General features: G+C 42.7%; 1 protein-coding gene and 1 long non-coding RNA gene across 3 annotated transcripts in view; both read left to right on the top strand.

The window, feature by feature from the left end:
* Nucleotides 1–24,052, top strand: part of LOC310762276 — a 466,366-nt gene that overhangs the window by 198,668 nt on the left and 243,646 nt on the right. The window lies entirely within an intron of this gene.
* Nucleotides 472–22,959, top strand: LOC310762217 (cytochrome P450 2J2-like). 2 transcript variants are annotated; one of them, XM_083612912.1, is made up of 9 exons: nt 472–830; nt 3,114–3,276; nt 9,720–9,869; nt 10,342–10,502; nt 13,635–13,811; nt 17,370–17,511; nt 20,715–20,902; nt 21,394–21,535; nt 22,259–22,959. In XM_083612912.1, the coding sequence occupies exons 1-9, from the start codon at nt 663–665 to the stop codon at nt 22,444–22,446; spliced, it is 1,479 nt and encodes a 492-aa protein (XP_083469038.1). In that variant the 5' UTR covers nt 472–662; the 3' UTR covers nt 22,447–22,959. The 2 variants fall into 2 exon arrangements, with proteins under 2 accessions (XP_083469038.1, XP_083469039.1); XM_083612913.1 differs by lacking the exons at nt 472–830; nt 3,114–3,276 and adding an exon at nt 4,496–4,610.

Raw genomic sequence — 24,052 nt, 5'->3', positions numbered from 1 at the left:
AATATCCTTCTGCCATTGTTTGATGTGAACTACTCCTCTGACTACAGGTGTTGATTGGAACAAAAACAACGTTCTTGGCAATACATTCATTTTTATCACCGAAATTCTTCCCCACAATGACAAGTTCATCCTCCCCCACACTTCCATTTTTCTTTTGATTTCATTCTATACCTTTAGGTAATTGTTGACTCCCATGATTCTATGAAATAGAAAAGCAGGGCTTTTTTCAGGGCACTCCCTCCTTTGGCAATCCTCACAGAACCTCTAGCCCAATGGTTGCCATTAATTTGATTGGAATTAATTTTATAATGTAATGATTTTAGAATGTTTTATCGTTTTACTGTTGTTAGCCGCTCTGAGCCCGGCTTCGGCTGGGGAGGGCGGGAAATAAATAAAATTTATTATTATTATTATTATTATTATTATTATTATTATTATTATTACTGCAGAGTGGACAAGCCCAAAATCTTGAACAAGCAGTACCAGCAGTACCTAACCCTCCTCAACAAAACCAAACAAGCTAACCACTTCCCAACCTATCAATTATAAATGTTCTCCAGTGCAGTGCTGAGGTCCCTGCAGAAAGGAAGAAGCCCTTAGAGAAAGAGAAGTGAACCTCATCAGACATCCTAGGAAGAATTAAGGAGAAAGAGATAGCAAGGATGGAGATATGGGCATTTTTTATTGCTCTCCTGGTGGCTCTTCTGATTCTGGACTTCCTGAAACAGCTCTGGTCAAATAGGCACTATCCTCCAGGACCTCTCCAGCTTCCTCTCATTGGAAGCATGTGGAGGACTGGGGTAAAGTTTCGTGAAGATACTTTCAGCAAGGTATGTATTTCTTAGCAATAACTTAATGTAATATTAACAGTTGTTTTGTTTGTTTTCCCCAGACATTATGATGGTTTAGAATTTTCCTTTTTAAATTCATTTTTATTAAGTTTTCCACTTTAACAATCCAATCAAATCACATTAAATATTCCAAATTATACATATACATATCAAATAGTGTGAATATTCTGCCAAATTATATATTTTTAAAAGGGCTTCCCATGCTTCAAGTTCGGAGGGTTCTGATCATCTCATACTTCTACTGCTTTTCATAGTCATTTCCGATGGTTCCTCTAATTCTTTCTGTTGTTGACCTTCATTCTTTCACAGCCTCTGAATTGTTCCCACAAGCGAGTTAAAACAAACAATGATGTGTTTCTGTGTGGATTTTATGTCTATGATTCCCCTCTGTAAGTTCGTAGCATTTCCTCACATGCTGGTGTTTCTGCCAAATCAATCCAAAGGTCTTTTCGCTGCTGGCAGCCACCATCTTCACTCAGTACCGATAAAATCAGGTCTAAGTGTCTGCTTTTCCCAGACCGATTGCATCAAACATTAGCCTTTCTAGGGGAGATTTACCAAATCAAACCATAAACACAAATATAATGACATATTAAAGGCTCACCTCCCTCTATGGCTATTTGTAATCCTGCAACCCGGTGTTGACTTCCAATCATGGCGGGTTTCCAAAATAAAAGTGCAACACAGCTCCCACATAGATTCTAGGAAACTGTCCAAAGTTTTTTAACATCTCTCCAGCGGCTAATGAGATTCTGCTTCTGTCTGATGTCCACACCTTGGAGAATCTTTTATCCTCTTCCAAGCAAATCAAAGATCAAAAGCCTTAATTATATAGTATTATTATTTCCAAACAGTTTATAATTTTGGAGCCATATTATATAAACAAATACAAAACTTTCCAATCTTGCTTGTTATAGTTAATGTAAACAGTTCTTCTGGTTTTTTTTTTCTTTTGCCAAATAATATAATAAAGCAAAGTACATTAATAAGAGATGCCCCCCCCCCCTTTTCGTTCCATTCCAACATACCAACTTAGATGTTAGTCCTTTTTTGGCACTTCAGTGGCTGGGTTAATTAGCAGAGTAATCCCTCCCTCCTCGCTCAAAGCATGTCCAAAACTTAAATCCAATTTTTCATCTTAAGAAATGGAACTTGATTTGCTCGCAGAGACAGCGTCCAGGAGCGTCCAGCGTTCATATTCTCTTGGGCTTTTTCCACAAGCAGAATTTCCAAAAATGAAATAAAAGAACTTACAGGTCTTACTGGGGATCTTTCACGTAACCTCCTCCCAAGTTGTTCGTGGCTGGGTGACCTTGGGCTAGTCACACTTCTTTGAAGTCTCTCAGCCCCACTCACCTCACAGAGTGTTTGTTGTGGGGGAGGAAGGGAAAGGAGAATGTTAGCCGCTTTGAGACTCCTTAAAGGGAGTGAAAGGCGGGATATCAAATCCAAACTCTTCTTCTACATCATCAGATATGAATGTATTAACTTTTAAAACATCTGAAATTGCTAATAATTCCTAACCCAAACATGCATTTGGGGGAGCATATCTTAATTTCTTACCCATATATTTGTATGGTGGCAATTTTCCTGCTGTGACCCACTGGGTCAGAAACCTGCATCAGTGCTCTAGCCCAGCCTATGCCTGTTCCTCTTCAGATGTTTTCCTTTTCCCACTTCAGCATTTTCAGAAGTTAAGGGTCAAATTTAAATGTGCATACATTAAGAAATGAATTAGTGTCTTCAAATGCAATGGTCAGGAGTGCAGTCTTGCCTTTCTTTCTGTGCAATATGTGGTCCCTGGGCTCAGTTCTGGTATCCCCAAAGGTACCATTTAGCTCCAAGTTATCAGACCAGATCCATTAGAGAGAGGCAGATTATAAAATCAAAGAACTGTAGAGTTGGACAGGATCCCAAGGGTCATCTATTTCAACCCTCTGCAGGAATCTCAACTAGATCATCCATGACAGATGACCATCCAACTTCTGCTTAAAATCCTCCAAGGAAGGAGAGTCCACAACCTCCCAAGGGAGACCGCTCCACTGTCAAAGGAGCTCATACTACCCCCCCTAAATCAATAAAAATCAATAAAAAATACATAGCTAACTGAGGTTCTGCCTCCCCTAACAAAAGGCCTTCCCCCCTAACAAAAATCCTGGCTACACCCATGGAGGAAGGATGAAGCTCATGTTTTAGGTTCAAATTAGTATCTTCTTCCTTTGACTATAATAATCTTCTCCTCTCTTTTGACCCAAATGGTAGATGGCAAAGCAATATGGAAACATTTACACCCTTTGGGTAGGACATCTGCCCTTTGTAGTGCTGTCTGGATTCCGAGCAGTGGAAGAAGCACTCGTTGACCACTCTGAATATTTTGAAGACCGACCACGTACTCCTTTCCTTATGACTGTAGGAAAAGGAAAGGGTAAGTAGTGAAATGTGAGAATTTCCACTGATATTTTCCCCAGGGAAAACATTTAAAGGGCTGTCTGGAAAAACAGAACAACAGAGCTTCTCTATTAATGTTGCACTCAACAGGAAATGGGTTGTAGACAATAGCAGTTCTATTCAAAGTACACCCACGGAAATTAATTGGAATGACCAATTTAGGTTTATTAATTTCAGTGGGTCTGCTCTAACGTTGTTAGATACAACCCAATGCCTCTAGCAAGTGCTCTCTGGAAGTAGCAATTGTAGTGCACTGTGGTAAAAGTCAGCTGCAGGCAGAAGTTTGTTACCTGTTGCCATTTTAATGCATTTACTGGCCTGGATCTCAGTGCTGGATGAAGAACTTGAATTCCTAGCTCTTTCTACCCAAGGCTTTGATGCCTACGCCAGACTGATGCATTGCCAAGGCACAGGTTACAAGGTGTAGCAGGTATATAAGAGGTAAAGACACATGGCTAAGTGCTAGCTAAGATATTGATCTAACATCCCACACAGCCTTTATTGCAGTAAGTGAGCAGAGTTCCAAGGTTGGTGAGCAAGCCAGCACTCCTCTGAGCATGTTGGACTTGCAAGGTTAGTTCATAAATGGCATCTCTGTGCCCTTGGAGATGGAGGCAGTGTTGGTGCCAGTTTGGCACCCAATTCACTCTCAGTCTCTTTGCCAGGATGAGGGAACTGCCCAACTGGCTTTTGTTGTGTCCAGAATATGTTGCAGAATACACACCTTCAATAAAACACCAGTCCGGTTGGGCCAGTAGAAAAATAACTTATTGACATCACACACCAGTGAAATTATATCCTTAAAAACAGTGTAGAAAACTTAGCTGAAATGGGTTTTTGACTGAAGTTTACTGCTGGTGTTTAACATTCTATGAAAGCTCAAGTGATACCTTCATGTTCAGTGTTCATTGCAGAAATTTGTTGCTTAGTGTCAGGGGACTGCCATCGAAAGCGGGGAGGGAGGCAGAAACGCACAGGGAGCCTCCGACTTTGCTGAGTAGTAACACCTTGTCAGAGACTGGTGAGAGCGAAGCGTCCAGCGAAACGGAGGAGGAAAGGAGGGGGGAAGTGAGGCAAAGGCTCACAGAGGTTACTGCGAGCCCTAGCACCACTGCCAGGCAGGCTGATAGGGAAACAGACATGCAGCTTCCGTCGCCTAGTTTTCGCAAGGGAGTCAAACGTAAGGAAAGGAGGAGGAAACTGGGGGTGTGGAGGTTCTTAAGCTGGGGAGGGGACAGGAAGAACCCACTCTCGGAATCTGCTAGTGACTGAGGCAGACATGAACTTTGGGCTTCTGCACTGTATATAAAGGTAAAGGGACCCCTGACCATTAGGTCCAGTCGTGACCGATTCTGCGGTTGCGACGCTCATCTCGCTTTATTGGCCAAGGAAGCCGGCGTACAGCTTCTGGGGTCATGTGGCCCATGCACCTAATAAAACCTGTAAAAAGGCAGGTCAGAGTCCTGGCTGTTTACTCCTGAGCAACCATATGCATCCCTGACACTTAGCTCTTCCTGCAGGTGGGCGGCTGTTGTGCCCTCTCTCACTCGGTTGCCATCCCTGGGCAGTGAGGATGGAGTGCACATGGCCGGGCGGCTGTTGGGGGAATTCTCATTGGCCTCCTTGAGCAGCTGGCTCAAGTTCCCACCAGCTGCTGCACTTCAAATTGGCCAGTTAGTGGCCTCTTTTGGGGGGATGCGCCTCGCTGGCTGAAATGGCATTGGCTGTGGCCTCACAGCTAGCGAGGCAGAAAAGCTTTCAGCGCCATCCTGCCTCAGCACAGTCAGAGAAGGAGCAAAACTCTCCCCGCCTCCCTTGTCATTAACCTTTCTTATTTTTCAGGTCATTTTTTGGGTTTTAAAATGTTTTCTGCTTTTCATGTTGCTGCTTTAACAATGTTCTATTCCCTTCATTCACAGTTTAACCTTGTTTTGCTTCCTGTATATCTCCTGACCTTACTACGGTTGCAAATGGTTGCAAATGCCATATTAAGGGCTGGGAAGGAATTTCCCTGTAAACAAATAATAATAATAATAATAATAATAATAATAATAATAATAATAATAATTTATTATTTATTATTTATACCCCGCCCATCTGGCTGGGCCTCCCCAGCCACTCTGGGCGGCTTCCATAGAAACCAAAAATACAGTAAAATATCACACGTTAAAAACTTCCCTGAACAGGGCTGCCTTAAGATGTCTTCTGAATGTCAGGTAGTTGTTTATCGTTTTGACATCTGCTGGAAAGGCGTTCCACAGGGCGGGTGCCACTACCGAGAAGGCCTTCTGCCTGGTTCCCTGTAGCTTTGCTTCTCGCAATGAGGGAACCGCCAGAAGGCCCTCGGCGCTGGACCTCACCTCAGTGTCCGGGCAGAACGATGGGGGTGGAGACGCTCCTTCAGGTATACTGGACCGAGGCCGTTTAGGGCTTTAAAGGTCAGCACCAACACTTTGGCTGGTGTAGAGGTTTTGCCTTCCCCATAGCAACAGTTAAGGTATTGGGTGGAATCCTGGTCTTCAAGTGTGGGGTGCATCACCCAGTAGTGATCCTGCACCATTTTCAGCCTACCCTGTTAAAGTGGTCTTGGTGGATGTCTCTGTCCTGAAGCCAAGCATGGGGAAGATGAGCCATAGGGCTTCCAGCGGTGGCTTTAGGATGATCAACATCTTGGAGAGGCCATAATCCTGGCATGGATTACAGATTACATCTGTAATCAAAAAAGTAATCAAAAACGTTACATCTGTAATCAAAAAAGTTGTGGGCATTTTTAATCCAGATCGTTGTTTGTCTGAGTTATTAATCATATATTACATGTAGACATTGACCCAGAAGTGGGTGGCACTCTGGCTGGGCCCACAATTACCAGTGTATCAGATACCAGTTTTCCCTACAAAAGTCAAATTTTGAAGTGCTTTCCAGAGATCTCGCTTTTTGCTGACACATTAGTGCAGGAACTTCTGAGACAATCAGATTTCTGTTTGATTATCACATCCAACTCCTTTGATAGCCATGCTAGGAATAATAGGTGAATCAAATCAAATTTATCTCATTGGGAGATGCTGACATATTTGCTGGTAAATGTTTGCTTAGAAAAGGCTGAAGGTTGGCACTAGACAACAGGGCTGTCAATAGACTCATGGTGTGCTCAGGTGTGGTCTATTGCTTTGGCCAAGAAACTGACCTGTCAGATCAGGGTGACTAGGAGCAAGAGAACTCTGCAACACTTGGCATCCATTCGTCTCCCAAATGAGAAGTGCAATTTTTCCTTCCAGGGAAAGATGGAAACTTGTCAACATTACACATCAGTTAAATTATATCCTTAAAAACTGTGGGGGGTATCTGCTGGGGTTTAAAGTTGTGAGAAAGCTCATGTGATACGGTACTTGCATGTTCAGTCTTTGTTGCAGAAATTACCAGCATATTAGGTACCAGTTTTCCCCACAAGAGTCAAAATTGATAGAGACGTCCAGAGATCTCACTTTTTGCTGGTACTGCAAAGTGGAGGAACTTCTGAAACAATCAAACTAGCACACAAATTGAGACAGCTAAAACTTGGGGGTGAACCAATGATGAACTTCTAAATGATGAAAGGCAATGGAAAGTGATGTTCTGGTGGGAATTGTGTAAAGTAAGCAATTCTGTTCTATATTGTAGAGATATTCATGCATTAAATTGAGACGGAGTCAGAATCAACTAGTAATTCTTTGCATTACAGAGACTAAGCAGATCTTACATGCAAAGGCATGAACTTCAGTTCTGGGCTAGGAACTTAATTTTTAACACTAATTTCTGAGAGCAATCATTTGTCACTGGTTTTTCTTTTTTTCTTTTTCTTTTTTTAAAATAAATTTTATTTTCAATGCAAAATTACAACAAAAATTACAAACATTGAATCCAAAATGAAACTATACAAACAAGAAAAGAAAGAACACAAAAGAAATGAAAAAGAGAATAAAATAAAAAAAGCACACATTTACAAATAAAACCATATCTTCATTCTAATCTAGTCATTACATACATATACACATATTGACTTCCTTCCTTTGTTCTAAGACCTCAAAAGTTTTACTCTTTCTAAATTGCTGTGCCTAATGTAGATTACTTCTATCTTTATACTTTTTACACCACTTTTCTTTTTCTTTAACCCTGCAAAGCATCATTCATTACATGCCGATATGCTTACTCCAGAACAATGTTTTTTCATATACTCGTTAGCACATCCCCATTCTTTTAATAATTTCTGGTCCGATTTTCCCCTTATGAATGCTGTGAGTCTTGCCAGATTTATATATTCACAAAATTTAATTTGCCATTCTTTCATTGATGGAATTTTTCTCCCTTTTGAATTTTTTGCTATAAGCATCCTGGCAGCTGTCGTTGCATAAAGGAATACTTTCCTTTGATTGTTAGGAATATCATTTGTGATTATACCCAAAAGGAATGCCTCTGGTTTTTTACTAAAAGATATTTTTGAGTTCTTCATATGTTTCATTCCAAAATTGTTTAATAGGCCGGCATTCCCACTACATGTGAAACATTGTTCCTATTTCTTTCTTGCATCTCCAACAGGTATTTGATTTTAATTTGTAAATTTTAGCCAATTTTACTGGAGTTAAGTACCATTGGTATACCATTTTCATCAAATTTTCTCTGATTGTGTAACATGCCGTAAATTTAATATCACATTTCCATAATTTCTCCCATTGGTCCAGCCGAATTGCGTAACCTATATCGCATGCCCATTTAGTCATAACTTCTTTTACTTCTTCATCCTTTAACTCCCATTCTAATAATAAATTATACATTTTGGATATACTCTTTTTCGAGTTTTGTAATAGTACTTTTTGTAATTTTGATTCTTCTTTTTCAAATCCTGTTGCTTTATCCTGATTAAATATTTGAGCAATTTGATGATATTGTAACCATGTGGTGCAGTATTGGGTCACCTCTTCATATGGTCTTAATTTTAATTGGCCCTGTTCCTCCTTTAGGAGCTGCTGGTATGTCGCCAATCTTCCTATCGTATTTTTCTTTTTAACGGATATTACTTCTAACAGTGAAACCCACCATGGGGTTTTCGGTTCTAACAACATTCTATGTCTCACCCAGACCTTATATAATGAATTTCTAATTACATGACTTATAAAGTCTTTATGCACCGCCACCTTGTTGTAAATTAGATAGGCATACCAACCGTATCTGTTGTTCCATCCCTCCAAATCTAAAATGTCATTATTATCTAATGTAATCCAGTCTCTGATCCAACTAAAGCATGCCACATCATAGTATATTCTCAGGTCTGGGAGTCCAAAGCCACCCCGCTCTTTTATGTCAGTTAATAATTTATGTTTGATCCGTGGCTTTTGCCTTGCCTTATAAAATTTGTTAGATCCGTTTTCCATTTTTAAAAACAATCATCTTTACCTATTATGGGAATCATTTGAAAAAGCAACAGGAATTTTGGTAAGATATTCATTTTAATAGCCGAAATTCTATCCCAGAGTGTTAAGTTCAATCTTGTCCAAATTTGCATTTCTCTTTTTATTTCTTCCCATTTTTTAAATAATTATCTTCAAACAAATTTATATTTTTCATTGTTATTTGAATTCCTAAATATTTCACATTTTTAAAAACTTGTAATCCAATTTTTTCTACCAGTTCCTTTTTCTCTTGGTCTCCCATGTTTTTTACCATTAGTTTCGTTTTTTCTTTATTCAAAGCAAAGCCTGAAACCTTTCTGAAGTTTTCCATTTTTTTCTAGAGCCTTTGCTATGCTTTCCTTTGGGCTTTCCACCATTAACACTAAATCATCAGCAAATGCCCTTATTTTATATGTTTTCTCCCCTAAGGATATTCCATTTATTTCTTGGTCTAGTCTGATTTCTTGATTTAGTATTTCCAAAACCAAAATGAATAATAATGGTGAGAGCGGGCACCCTTGTCTGGTGCCCTTCTGTATTTTAAAATAATCAGTCATGTCATTATTATTATTATTATATTTGCTTCTTGTTGTTCATAGATTGCTTTTAACCCTCTTGTAATTTGGTCTCCCATGTCCATCCGGTCTAATATTATTTTTAGCAATTTCCATGAAACTTTATCAAACGCCTTTTCCGCATCCACAAATACAAAGGCTACCTTCTTATTCGGTTTCATGTCTAAATACTCGATCATATCAATCACTGTTCTTATATTATCACTCATTTTTCTGCCTGGCAAGAACCCTACCTGCTCTTTGTTTATACAATCCTGCAAAACTTTTAATCTTTTAATCTTGTTGCCAATATTTGTGCATAAATATTGTAGTCATTATTAAGTAATGATATTGGTCAATAATTGGTTATGAACTCCTTTTTAACTTCCTTGGGATTATCTAAAGTTCTCCCTTCTTCCACTATTGTCACTGGTTTTGCATAGGTATTATATTATCAAATGGACACACCTGGAGGCAACAGAGACGGTTTGGTATTGTTACTATGCGGAAGCTAGGACTGGGGAGGAAAGGCATGGAGCACCAGATAGAAGAGGAAGCCCATCAGCTCGTGGAAGTCTTTGCACGTTCAAAGGGTATGTGATGATAGGTGATGGTGCTGGGTTGGCATATGTCTGAAGAAACGTTTGTGTATAACCTCTGTACATTTTGGAAAGGAATGTGATATGTTTTGTTTGATTCCTAATGAGCCTTAAATGGAATGCTATCATTATATATCTTTAAGTGCCAGGAAAAAATGTTCCTCTTCAAACAGGTGTTTGGCTGATTAATATTCTACAGCCTTTTAAATGTGCTTATGGAATGTTTTGTTATTTTGTTTTAACTATTTACCTAGGTTTTTATCTTGTATTTTTACTCTGTGAAACACCCTAGAATCTTGTGATGAAGGGTGGTATATAAACCAACCAACCAATCAATTAATTAATTAATTGATGTTAATAAACAAATTGCTGGAGATCCCAGCAGTTTCTCTTGTCCACCATAAAATACCATTCTCCGTATGAACAGGAGTGGCTGAACTCACATTAGTATAACTTTATTTTGCAGGTCAACCACTTGACCCCTCCGTGCCCATCACTAATTCAGCCTCCAACGTGATATGTGCTGTGGCTTTTGGGCACCTGTTTGCTCTTGAAGATAAAAGGTTCCAGAAGCTGATAGAAGCCATGAATTTTCTCCTAAAATATCTATGTAGCTTTGCTCATTTTGTGAGTTGTCATTTTCATTCTTACTGAGCCTGACAGGTCTCCCAAGCGCCTTAAATCCCCCAATCAGCATTCTGGAATCCATTACGATAGAGGTTAGAGTGTTAGAAAACTGAGTTCAGGTTTAAATCTAATCTGAGATAAGGGCCATTTACGATCTCATAGCATAAATAATCTCTCAAGATTATTATAAAAATTGAAAGAAAGAATAAGGAGACTATGTCCAACCACAAGGGACTCTTCGGAGAAAAAATTGGATAAAAATGGAACAATAACCTTTCGGAACAAGTTGTCTAGAGCCCACCTTAAGTAAACAGCAGTGAACAAAATAATCTTCTCAAGAAGAGAATTCTACAATTTTATTGTCATTATGGAAAAATAAATGTGTCTATTCTTTGCTCACTGTATATCAAGGCTTATAGGACTTGATTGATGAGCATATGTCTTGGCAGCCATATTTTGGACCAATTTAAGATCCCGGGCTATCTTCAAGTTTTAAGAAAGACAAAATATTATTGGGGGCAGGGACCTACTATGGCACATTGACTTGCCAAACATCCAAATGAGCACTGAGCATACACAGACCACAGACCAGGGCATGTTGGTGATATAATTTGGAAATGCAAGGACAGCACGGCTGGCTTGCTAGATCCATAAACTCCACATGGCTACATTTTGCTGGGGGTGTGAGGGTTGTCTGCCTGGAATATACAATGGCAGTATTTGAACCTTTGTGCCATAAATATTTATGCATCTCTAAATTTTGGAGTTCATGCATCTCTAAATTTCCGGCCACATGACCCGGAAGCTGTACGCCGGCTCCCTCGGCCAATAAAGCTGCAACCCCAGAGTCGGCCACAACTGGACCTAATGGTCAGGGGTCCCTTTACCTTTACCTAAATTTTGGGAACATCACTAGTAAGTTTCAGGAGAGCCATAAATGCCCATGTTTGAATAGTGCTACCATAACTGTTGAAGAGTTCAACTCTAAACCCAACAGAGATGCATTGATTTTCCCAAGGGGGAGGGGCAAATCAATCTCCTGATTTGTATTGCAAGCGGGGGAGCTGCAACTTAGCAGTGGCAGTCATTATGGCGCCTATGGTGTGGCTCCTTTGCTGGATTTTTTTTTAATGAAACAGAGGTCTGCAACTCAAGCATTCCCTGCACTGCTAAGGAAAGCAGCCCCCTTCTATATGACCTCAGCTAAACCCTTTTGACCTGGGGGGGGTGGACCTGACAATTTCAGTTTCTCTTAGTTTCTCATTTTTCATGTCTTAAATTTGGTTCTCCACATTTCTACATCAATTTCTGATACGTTTTTTAAAAAAAAATTCTCATGAAATTTCATCAGCCTTTTGGTGCTAATTTCTCCTAATGCACACATTTGTATGCGATTTTGCCTAAAATACACATTTTTGCAAAGTTGCAAATTGCAGGTTTGAATGTTATTATAGCATCTTAAGCATCTGCAGTCCCACTATGTGCTCTGACATACAGACCAAGGACATGTTCTATGAAGAACTAGTGCAGGCTGTCAGGAGAGGGAGCTTGCTATTGCTGCAAAGGGTGAGGTTCACATTTGTGAACTACAAATTTGTGCCTTATGAGATGATGTTTCCTGCACTGAGAAAGGCAAGGATCAGATGATGTGTCAATGACTACTGGCTAAAGCTATGTCAAACATTTAACTCACTGATGACAGTGAAAAATGTATGAAGGCATGAAGACAACCTTTGGACCAACAGCCAGGAAAACTGCACCACTGAAAACCTTGACTGGGGACACAGCAGCAAGCAGATGAAGTGATGGGCAGATCATTATCATGAATTGTGCTTATGGGAAAACATGGTCTCAAACACATCGACAGTATCCAGTCTTTGCCTCTCTTTGAAGTGCTGAATGTCCCTCTCTCCCTTGACAAGCTGAATAACGCCTTCAGCTCTCAAGCATGTGGTACAACCCCAGGACAGGATGGAATCCCAACGGAAGTGCTGAAAGCTCGTCTCAATTCCTCCCTCATGATAATAATAATAATAATTTATTATTTATACCCAGCCCATCTGGCTGGGTTTCCCCAGCCACTCTGGGCAGCTCCCAATCAAATATTAAAAACACATTACAGCATTAAACATTTCCCTAAACAGGGCTGCCTTCAGATGTCCTTTAAAAGTAGGATAGTTGCTTATTTGCTTTGACATCTGATGGGAGGGTGTTCCACAGGGCGGGCGCCACTACCGAGAAGGCCCTCTGCCTGGTTCCCTGTAACCTCACTTCTCGCCCTCGGTGCTGGATCTCAGTGTCCAGGCTGAACAATGGGGGTGGAGATGCTTCTTCAGGTATACAGTACTGAGGCCGTTTAGGGCTTTAAAGGTCAGCACCAACACTTTGAATTGTGGTTGGAAACATACTGGGAGCCAATGCAGGTCTTTCAGGACCAGTGTTATATTGTCCCAGTGGCCAGTCCCAGTCACCAGTCTAGGTGCCACATTCTGGATTAATTGCAGTTTCAAATCACCTTCAAAGGTAACCCCATGTAGAATGCATTGCAGTAGTCCATCCACCACTCTTGCGAGACACTCCGTGGGCAGGTAGGATCTCAGCCTGCATACCAGATGGAGCTGGTAGACAGCTGCCCTGGACACAGAATTGACCTGCACTTCCATGGACAGCTGTGAGTCCAAAATGACTCCCAGGCTGCACACCTGGTCCTTCAGGGGCACAGTTACCCCATTCAGGACCAGGGAGTCCTCCACACCAGCCACCCCCTGTCCCCCAAGAACAGTACTTCTGTCTTGTCAGGATTCAACCTCAATCTGTTAGCCCCCATGATGCACTTTCATGGGTTCGTCTTGCAGTGTTGGAGGAAATAATCCATGCCACAAGACAGGTGTGACCTGTTTATCATGGAGCTATCATGGAATCACCCTGTGGTTCTCAACCAATTACAGTGACTCACTGACAGGGTCTATCCCCAACTGCAATGTGGCTTTAGAGCTCAGAGGTCAACAGTCAACATGATTTTCTCTCTGTGCTCCCCTACGCAGGAGAAATACTGAGAGCGGAGATGTCCCTTGAACATCGCTAATCCAAAGCATGAACCATGTGACCAAATTTTCTCTATCTTTCCTTTAGCTATATGAAATGTTCCCATGGCTTATGAAACATGTCCCAGGGCCTCACAAGAAGGCATTGTACTGCCTGAAGGCAATGCTTTCATTTGCAAAGGAGGAGATAGAGAAGCATAAGGAGAATCTGTCTCTGCATGAGCCACGAGATTTCATTGATTTCTATCTACTTCAGATGGAGAAAGTAAGTATCTATTTTGCAACTGAATGCTGCTCATCCCAGGAGTCATTATATTCCCTGTTACATGTGAATACTAATCTGTTGCCAGGAAACCAACATTTTTTTCTGAATCTCAGCTGGAAATCACCTTGAGCTTTCCCCAAATTTCTTTCACAGTTTTTTAGTTGCTAAAGTGGGTGAACATCCATCTATTGAAGCATCTATTGAAATGGCTAGGAAAAGGCAGATATTTTCATAACCCCAAATATGAGTTTGAATGAGTGGGAGTTCATGTGTGTTGAGGGGTCTTCCCTATGGAGCATTGTTTCTGTACATAAATTATTTTGTATTGTTGTTCATCTCACATTCAGACATGGACTGAGAAAACAGAAAAGCACTGCTTGTTGGTTCAATGATTTCATTTTCACCCCACTTTTCTTCAGTGAAGGATTTGTTGGTACATAGTTCTAACCCATGCTATCCTTTGCAGGACTGTACACAATGCCACCAATCTACCCAGTGGACACAATCTGTGGCTTACACATCTGGCCAATTTTCTGTATGCCACCCCAGGCACCTCCAGATAACAGCGATCAAATTATACCGCTCCTGAGGGCAGATCCAGGGGTGAAGAAAGGCTGTCTGGCACCCGGTGTGGGGTGTCAAGGGGCGGGGCAAACCACCCACAGGGGCAGGGCAAACCGCCCAGCTGAGCATGTGCAGCGCCACTAGGTATGGCACATGCGCAGCGCCACTACATACAGCGGTGCCGCGTGTGCGCCATACGGACAGCAGAGGGATCCTCCGCACATGGTGGTGGTGCGATGGCGGCGGCTCACACCACCATGCTCGGGGGTGGCAGGGTGAGCCCCCTGCGGGGTGCCTTCTTGTCATCCCCCTCAGAGATGGTACCCTAAGCGGACCGCCGCCCCCGCTGCCCCCCTTCCTCCACCACTGGGCAGATCCATTAGCGTGAAATAAGACTTTATTTGAATTGCTAACCCTTTCACACCCCTCACATTCAGGACAGATTAAAACATTTAAAACTAGTTGAAAAGCAGGCAAATAAGCCACAGATTGAAACCTCATCTCTACCAAAAATTCAGAGCTTAACCATGGTCACCAAAAGCCAACTCAAAAGCACCTTGGGACACTTGAAATGTCTTAGGTTGAGTCCCTGCCCCTCTTTCTCTGCCAAGCGGTAGCAGCAGCAGGCACCCACCCAGGGTCTGTGTTTCTTTGGAGAATTGAAGACATGGCGGAGACTGTTGTGGCTTTAAGAAATATTCATTACACCTTCAGTCTGCATGGAGGGAGTCCAGATCTTACAGCATGGTCCTTTCAAGAGGAGTTTGTACCCCACAGCAGCACAGCTAGCCTTCAGCCAGCCTGCCCAAGATGGATCTCAGCTCTTCTTCCTCCTTCTTGCTACCGGGCCAGTTACCCCAGCAACCTTCTGATTCCCTAATTCACACCTCCAGGCAAGGGAAAGGAGTCCTCTTGTATTATGAATGTCCCTCAATTGCCATCTATTGTTCTTTGATGGACATAGCTCAGCCACAGGAATTCCTCTGCAGCTTGCATTCTCCCTTCACTCCCCAAATAACGAAAATCCTAGCATTTATTAATTTGTAGGGTTTAAGGAAGGGTCCCCCTTAAATCTATAACAATGTTAAAGAAAAATATGGCACAATACAAGCCAAAGTGGCTCAGGTTTGAGCATACCGCATGGGGAAGGGAGTCTCCACAGAAGTTAAGGCAGTGACTGGAAATACCTCTTTAAATGCCTTCCTGTTCAAACTTGGCTCTCAAGAGGGAGTGGGTATTCTTGGGAGATCTAAAAAAAACTGTGAGGATATCAATATAACCCTCAGTGTTACCCACCCCAGGTGCTATTAAAATCTGTTTAGGCTTAGGAGTAGCCGCAGTTCAAGTCCCCACATTACCAAGGGCTGAATAGGATCAGTCTCTATTCCCCACAGGAAAACAGGAAAACAGGAACAGCAAATGTCCCACCCTACATGACTGTTGTGAGGGTGAAGAATATGAAACCTCAGTCTGGGCACAATCCAAGTGGATAGCGGCAGATGTCTTATTACATGCCACACACAGGGGGAGGGGAGTCAGAATTCAAACCCCTGACTCATCTATATTCATCTATATTCATACACTAGAAGAAAATATAATTTGTTGTGGTTCTGGACTGTCAGGTGTTAACACTCCAGGAGCATTCTCATCAACTGGGTGCACTGCTCACATGATCCGTGCTTTGTTCCTTTGATGTGTGCTCTATGGGGGCTGAGCTCTCTCTGGGGAGCAGTCTGTCTGGGAACGTTAACAAGGTTGTTTCGGTTTTTGTTAAGAGGCAGAAAGCTGCAAACATGCAGCTAGATTCTGCAGATTTTCTTTTCTGTTTTGAGTGCTACTAAATAAAGAGTTTTGGATTAGAAGCACTGGTGTCAAGCTGCGTTATTGAGGACACCACGTCGGCACAGACAAGCCATTTGATGCTGCGTGTGAACTCTGCTATTATCCGGCAACTGAGGAGAGTGGCAGCGCACGGAGTGGAAGCGTGTGGGTGCCATTGGAAGTTTGTCGGAGTGGCAATAAATCAAATTTACTGCAGGGCCATTGCAGCAGACTCAGTGGGTCAAAGATATACAACCCAACAAACTTTAACATAATTTCATTATGGTGACAAAAGAATAAATAATTATATTTAGTGTTAAGTAGTGCACATTTTCGGGACGCGAGTGGCGCTGTGGGTTAAACCACAGAGCCTAGGACTTGCCAATCAGAAGGTCAGCGGTTCGAATCCCCATGACAGGGTGAGCTCCCGTTGCTCAGTCCCTGCTCCTGCCAACCTAGCAGTTCGAAAGCACGTCAAAGTGCAAGTAGATAAATAGGTACCGCTCCGGAGGGAAGGTAAACGGCATTTCCGTGCACTGCTCTGGTTCGCCAGAAGCGGCTTAGTCATGCTGGCCACATGACCAGCTGTACGCTGGCTCCCTCGGCCAGTAAAGCGAGATGAGCACCGCAACCCCAGAGTCGGTCACGACTGGACCTAATGGTCAGGGGTCCCTTTACCTTTACCTTTAGTGCACATTTTGAATGTGTGCTGCCAGAGAGATTCCATTGGATCCTTCTCCTCCTGCCAGTGCTGGATTTTTACCCCAACCCACAGATCCTCAAATGCAGCACCAGCAGCTACAACTGTGGTCACAGGAAGGTGTGCATAGATCTCTTGCCACAACCAACTATGAAGCACAGAACCCGCCAGCCCATTAGGCGGGCTGAGGCAGCTGCCTTGGGTGGTGGAATGGCAAGAAGCGGGATCTTTCTATCCAGCCCACTTTGTCGGCACTGTTGTGCGATTCATGTAAGGGGGGCAGCAGTGGCAGCAGGGCGGTGGTGGTGGCATCTTCCCATTTTGCAGCAAGCAGTGTAATGGGATGCCCTGCCCTTCATCAAGCATATGTTGGTGGCATTGTAGTAACTGGGTAAAAGAAGATAAAGTAAGTGCTGAAGGACAGATTGTAATGCATGTGAATGACTTGTCACCTTCCTCATTTTCAACATCAGAGCAGGAATGACCCAGAGTCCACCTATGATGAAGAAAACATGGCTTGGTGTATTTTTGACTTCTTTGTAGCAGGGTCAGACACAACCGTCAGTTCTCTGAAATGGGCGCTTCTCCTCCTGGCAAGTCATCCAGATATCCAAGGTGAGAGAGGGGACAGTGGGAGCCTGGGCTTCTCTTGATCTCTAGAGTGGGCCGTAATTATTTAACGGTTTCATTAATAATCTAATGAGATGATAAAACAAAGAACATAAAACATCAGAAAGAGTTAAAAGTAAGTGAGCTTATGATGGAAGTTTGGGGAGACAAAGGGTTATTGAAACAAGCTGAATGCTTTTGACATACATGTATGGAATCACAGAGTTCTACAGCCCTTGTGAGCATTAACCCTTTACATCGCATGTTGGATGTTTTCATCACACATTATTGTATGAGGCCTTGAGAAACTTGGGACCAGGTTACCTGAAACAGCCCCTGTAAGGTCTGTAACTCCTTCATGGATCACTGCCTTGTCTACACTTGATCTTAGCCAAAAGGCCGAGAAGCGATCACTGCCTTGTCATGGCAAAGGGGCTTGAATAACTCAGAGAAGCTATGAGCTATGTCATGCAGTGCCAAAGAATGCTCCAACTACCGCACAATTGCGATCATTTCACACACTAGCATGGTTATGCTTAAAATTCTACAGGGCAGGCTTAAGCAGTATGTGCACCGAGAACTCCCAGAAGTGCAAGCTGGAGGAACCAGGGACCAAATTGCAAACATGCGCTGGATTATGGAGAAAGCTAGAGAGTTCCAGAAAAACATCTACTTCTGCTTCATTGACTATGCAAAAGCCTTTGACTGCATGAACCACAGCAAACTATGGCAAGTTCTTAAAGAAATGGGAGTGCCTGATCACCTCATCTGTCTCCTGAGAAATCTCTATGTGGGACAAGAAGCTATAGTTAGAACTGGATATGGAACAACTGATTAGTTCAAAACTGGAAAAGGAGTACAACAAGGATGTATATTGTCTCCCTGCTTATTTAACTTATATGCAGAATTCATCATGTGAAAGGCTGGACTGGATGAATCCCAAGCCGGAATTAAGATCACCGGAAGAAATATCAACAATCTCAGATGACAGATGACACAACCTTGATGGCAGAAAGTGAGGAGGAATTAAAGAACCTTTTAATGAGGGTGAAAGAGGAGTGTGCAAAATATGGTCTGAAGCTGAACATCAAAAAATCTAAGATCACGGCCACTGGTCCCATCACCTCCTGGCAAATAGAAGGGGAAGAAATGGAGGCAGTGAGAGATTTTACTTTCTTGGCTCCATGATTACTGCAGATGGTGAGAGCAGTCACAAAATTAAAAGGCGCCTGCTTCTTGGGAGAAAAGCAATGACAAACCTAGACAGCATATTTAAAAGCAGAGACATCACCTTGTCGACAAAGGTTTGTATAGTTAAAGCTATGGTTTTCCCAGTAGTGATGTATGGAAGTGAGAGCTGGACCATAAAGAAGGCTGATCGCCAAAGAATTGATGCTTTTGAATTCTGGTGCTGGAGGAGACTCTTGAGAGTCCCATGGACTGCAAAAAGATCAAACCTATCCATTCTAAAGGAAATCAACCCTGAGTGCTCACTGGAAGGACAGATCCTGAAACTGAGGCCACAATACTTTGGCCACCTCATGAGAAGAAAAGACTCTCTGGAAAAAACTCTGATGCTGGGTAAGATTGAGGGCACAAGGGGATGACAGAGGATGAGATGGCTGGACACTGTTATAGAAGCTACCAACATGAATCTGACAAAACTGTGGGTGGCACTAGAAGACAGGAGTACATGGCGTGCTCTGGTCTACGGGGTTACGAAGAGTCGGACACAACTAAATGACTAAACAACAACAAGGTCTGTAAGTTCATTTGGCCACCTGAGGAAATTCTGCTGGTAGCACAACACCCTACAGAATGCAGTAGGGTGGTGACCCCAAAATAGGAATTTTCTAATGTTGCTCTTGTGTTGTGGAATGCCCTTCCCTCTGCCTTTCCTGAAGCATTTTTCTTTTTGTTTTGGTGGATATCGTTTTTATATTGTACATAATGTACAGTGCCAGGAGATGCTTAAAACATCAAGCATACTTCCAAATTAGTTGAATAAATACATAAATGCAAGCTGCCACCCCCTCACTGCAGAGTAGTGTGTGCCGTGCACAAGGATGGCAGCAGATAAGCATGTGGCATTGGGGGCACGTTTCCTCTCCTTTCCTCAGACCTCCTCCTTGCTCCTGCATTAAAAGGTAAAGGGACCCCTGACAATTTAGTCCAATCGTGGACGACTCTGGGGTTGCAGCACTCATCTCGCTTTACAGATCATGGGAGCCGGCGTTTGTCCACTTCCACAGACAGTTTTCCGGGTCATGTGGCCAGCATAACTAAGCCGCTTCTGGCAAAACAAGAGCAGCGAATGGAGACTCCATTTACCTTCCAGCCGGAGTGGTACCTATTTATCTACTTGCACTGCATGCTTTCAAACTGCTAGGTGGGCAGGAGCCAGGACCGAAGAACGGGAGCTCACCCCGTTGTGGGGCCTCAAACCGCCGACCTTCCGATCAGCATGCCCAAGCGGCATAGTGGTTTAAACCGCAGCGCCACCCGCTCCTGCATTATTGCCCCACTGTTGCACACATACATTACACCTTGCTCAGCATTCAGCCTAGAAGAGTTCTGGTGGGCTCATTCACTCCTAAAATTTTCTTTGGCTGTGATAAAAGAATCTTTCCAAATATAAATGGTAGCTTAACACGCAGTTAATGGAAGCCACCTTTTCCTCTGCTTGGCTTAGTGGGTGATTTTCTCTTTGATAAATTCTTATTTATTCAGCATGCAGAGGGCTGGCCAAGAGGTCTCCAGGGGGTGCCATCATTGCCTCTGCTGTGAAATAAGTACCTGAGCCTCATCCCTGCCTCTCCTTGCTCCATTACATGACTGATGTTAGCCAAAGATCAAGCTGGAAAAGGAGGATTGGTGAAACAGAGTAGGAAATATTGAGGGCTGAGGAGTGGAGGATTTAAAAAAAAAAAATGTGTAAAACAGACAGCCTTGGATCACAGACCTTCAGCAAATCCAGGCAGCTCTGGTAACCAGAAACAGCTGAGATGAGGTTTGCGTTCAACCTTTTCACACCTGGGATCTAGAGTGGGGAAGAACCATGTACACTGACTTGAGTTCCTTGGAGTAAAAGATGGGCTATAAAGATAAGAAACTGAAGCTCGTTCCCAGACCCTTTTGGAAAATAAATGTCCATCTGAAATAAAATGCAGTATTCAAAATAAACCTTCTGTTTCCATCATTTTCTTCAGATAAAGTCCACAAGGAGATAGAAGATGCTTTAGGTTCTTCTCACACAATCTGCTATCAAGATAAGAAGAAACTGCCCTACACCAATGCTGTTATTCATGAAATACAGCGCTTTAAATATGCCTTATTTTTCGGGATCACCAGGAAATGTACAAAGGATGTGAAGCTGTGTGGTTTTCTCATTCCCAAGGTAAAGAAGTGTGGCAAACTGCACTCCTGTATCTCAAGAGCAAAGAGAATCCTAGGGTAATATATTGAGAGATGCATAAAGCCATAGAGGAACTTCCTGTGTAGTCAAAAACTTGAAGGGCAGGAAAAGGATGCAAGAGCAGGAGCTCCATCTGTAGACATGTTTCACCACTGGCTAGTGCTGTTCTATTGGGAATGTGAGGCAGGGGAGGAACACGCAGTGGCTAGAGGTCATCTTCTGGGTTCCTTTTAAAAGAGGGATAGGGAGAAGGAGGTCACCCTGTGTTTCTGCCTGTACAAGTATCTTATTAATGGGGGGGGGGATTGGGAATGAATCTGGCCTTTGGTAAATGTGCATCCCCCCCCCCACACACACAAAACCCCAGTCAGTTTGAATTCAGTTTGAATTCTTCAAAGATTAGTTGTGGAACAGTGAGGAACAATCCAGAAATGTATTGATCTGAGTGCCAATCATTTGTTTCTTCTTTGCAGGGAACTTATATTATTCCTGATTTCCGCTCTGTTCTTGTTGATCCCACAAGATGGGAGACACCTGCAGTGTTCAACCCAAACCATTTCTTGAACAAGGATGGACAATATGTGGCTAGAGAAGAGTTTCTGGCTTTTGGTGCAGGTAAATCCAAAAGTTCAAGCTATGTTGTGATCTGTAAAAAGATAAAGGTAAAGGACCCCTGACAGTTAAGTCCAGTCGCAAACGACTCTGGGGTTGCGGCGCTCATCTCACTTTACTGACCGAGGGAGCTGACGTTTGTCCGCAGACAGTTTTTCTGGGTCATGCGGCCAGCATGACTAAGCCGTTTCTGGCGAAACCAGAGCAGCGCACGAAAACGCCTTTTACCTTCCCGCTGGAGCGGTACCTATTTATCTACTTGCACTTTGACGTGCTTTCGAACTTCTAGGTTGGCAGGAGCTGGGACCGAGCAACGGGAGCTCACCCCGTTGTAGGGATTCGAACCGCCGACCTTCTGATCGGCAAGCCATCCGCGCCCCTGTAGGCATCTGTAGGCATGCTTATTGGTCTGCTTCCAGAAAATGGCAACAGTAGCATGAGGGGCAGAGCAGTCTTCTACATACCAGTCATGAGTCTGATTCCACTAGGTTTCAGTAGTGGCTATTGGGTCATATTTGCCATCCTGTATTAATGGTTCAAATTTGTTTTCGTTTTCCATGTTCTGTGTGTTAGTATAGAGATAACCAAAACCATGAGCCCTTTCCTTCTTGTAATTTCCTGCCCTTATTATGTCATATTATGTAGAGTGTTTTATAGCTACAAAGTAATGAACCCTAGAAAGTAAGCTATTATTCACTTGCTGCATTTCCCTTGTCTCATCCTCAGGGTCTCGCATGTGTTTGGGTATGCTGCTGGCAAATACTGAAATTTTCATCTTCCTGACAAGCCTGCTGAGGGCATTTCGCTTCCAGCTGCCAGAAGGAGTGAAAGAACTCAATAAAGAGGCTTTACTGGGGGCTACAGCACATCCCCATCCTTATAAACTCTGTGCCGTTCCCCGCTGCAACGCATAATAAAATATGAAAGTACATGGGGCTGCACGTCTGCTTCCTCTGCTTACCAACTCCTGACACATAGAGTTTCCCCTTCCCATCTCATGCAACTACTGTGGTCTTTCTTCACCTTCCCAGCTCCATTTCTGAGGCTTCTTCTCTCTTCTTTTCTTCAGCTCTGCTTTGCGCCCATTTTCACCATCACCCCATCTCCTCCTATTCTTCAAGGCCTTTCATGCCCCTGCTTTCATCTTCCACCCTATCCATGCCTCCTAATCCCTCATTTCTTTTCAGCTCCTTTGCATCCCCATTCCTACCCTCACTACTTTTCCCCCTTCCCCCTTTTTCCTCAACACCTATATAATGAACAGCCTCCTTTCAGCACACCCCCCATGACAATATATGTGACCATATCTTTAAGATGAGTAGAATCCCAAGAGCAAGGCTTGCCCAGCTGGAGAAGGTTAAGTTCTGTTTATGGGTCCTGCACATTTGTAGCCATCTGCTTTTTAATAAAATATCTCTTCCAAATCACTACACTGAATCTGGAAATTCATTTTTTTTGGGGGGGACACGTGGGATCAGGAGTGAAATACGTTGTGTGGAGGCACTGTGGGATATTTGATGACTTCACATCCTTTATCACTCTCCCATGCGGCTGCTAAGAAACGGAAGAGGGAGAATTTTAGAGCAGCCATTCCTCCAACTTCCGCTATTCTTTCCTTCAACCACAGAAGTTAAGAGTAATATGGAGGTGGAGGGACACCAAGACCACTGTAGTTTGAAACAACAGCAGAGGTTTGAGTAAAGCAAGGATGGAGGGATCCTGAGCAATTGTTATTCATTTATTTTTAAAAACTGTTTTAACAAGGAGAAACAGCAGAGATGGGTAGTACATAGAGGTGTACACTAAAACACCAACACAACATAGACTTTCTAACTCCCTTCAGGCTGTATTCAAACCTTATTTTAAACTGCCACTTCCCACCCCACACCCCAATGTGCAGAGACTGACCCATCTCTGGAACCTACCCAAGCTGGGTCGGTCCAGTAACTCAAAGAACAAACTTCTTTATAAAAATATAATAAAGTTTTATTAAAAGAAGGCTACAGGGTTTTAAAAAAGAGAGATTTCTGGTAGCAGCGCAAAGTAAAGTACGGCAACTTGGAAGCTTAAAAATAACAAAGCTCTCTTATCTCACTTTGTTCTAGCTTTTAGGATTGTTACCAATTTTGGATGGTATAAAAGTTTTAATTATGCTAATATGTGGTGGCTGGTTAATTTCGTACTTTTTGAAGAGTATTTTCTGAGAAAGTGGCTTATAAATGTATCAAATAAACAAATAAATAGTATGGACTGACAAAGAGCAACTTTTTGCGGAAGAGGCTAAATGACTAAACAACAACATAACCAACACACATAACACAATATTTAAATATAAATATGACAAGCTCTTATTAATACTGAAAAGCACAAACCCATGTTGACTACAGCATTAGAATGTTTGGGGCATGGTAGCACCAGAGCTTGTCTCCCTTCTGTTTCACTGACCTTGGTGCTTTCCTGCTCTTCTTGCTCGCAATGTGCACCTTGATCTGGTGTGGAAAACCTTGGCCCGCCACATGT

Source organism: Podarcis filfolensis (genome assembly GCF_964270895.1).
Source record: "Podarcis filfolensis genome assembly, chromosome: 5".
NCBI classification, from domain to species: Eukaryota; Metazoa; Chordata; class Lepidosauria; order Squamata; family Lacertidae; genus Podarcis; species Podarcis filfolensis.
This window is presented reverse-complemented; position numbering and strand designations above follow the sequence as displayed.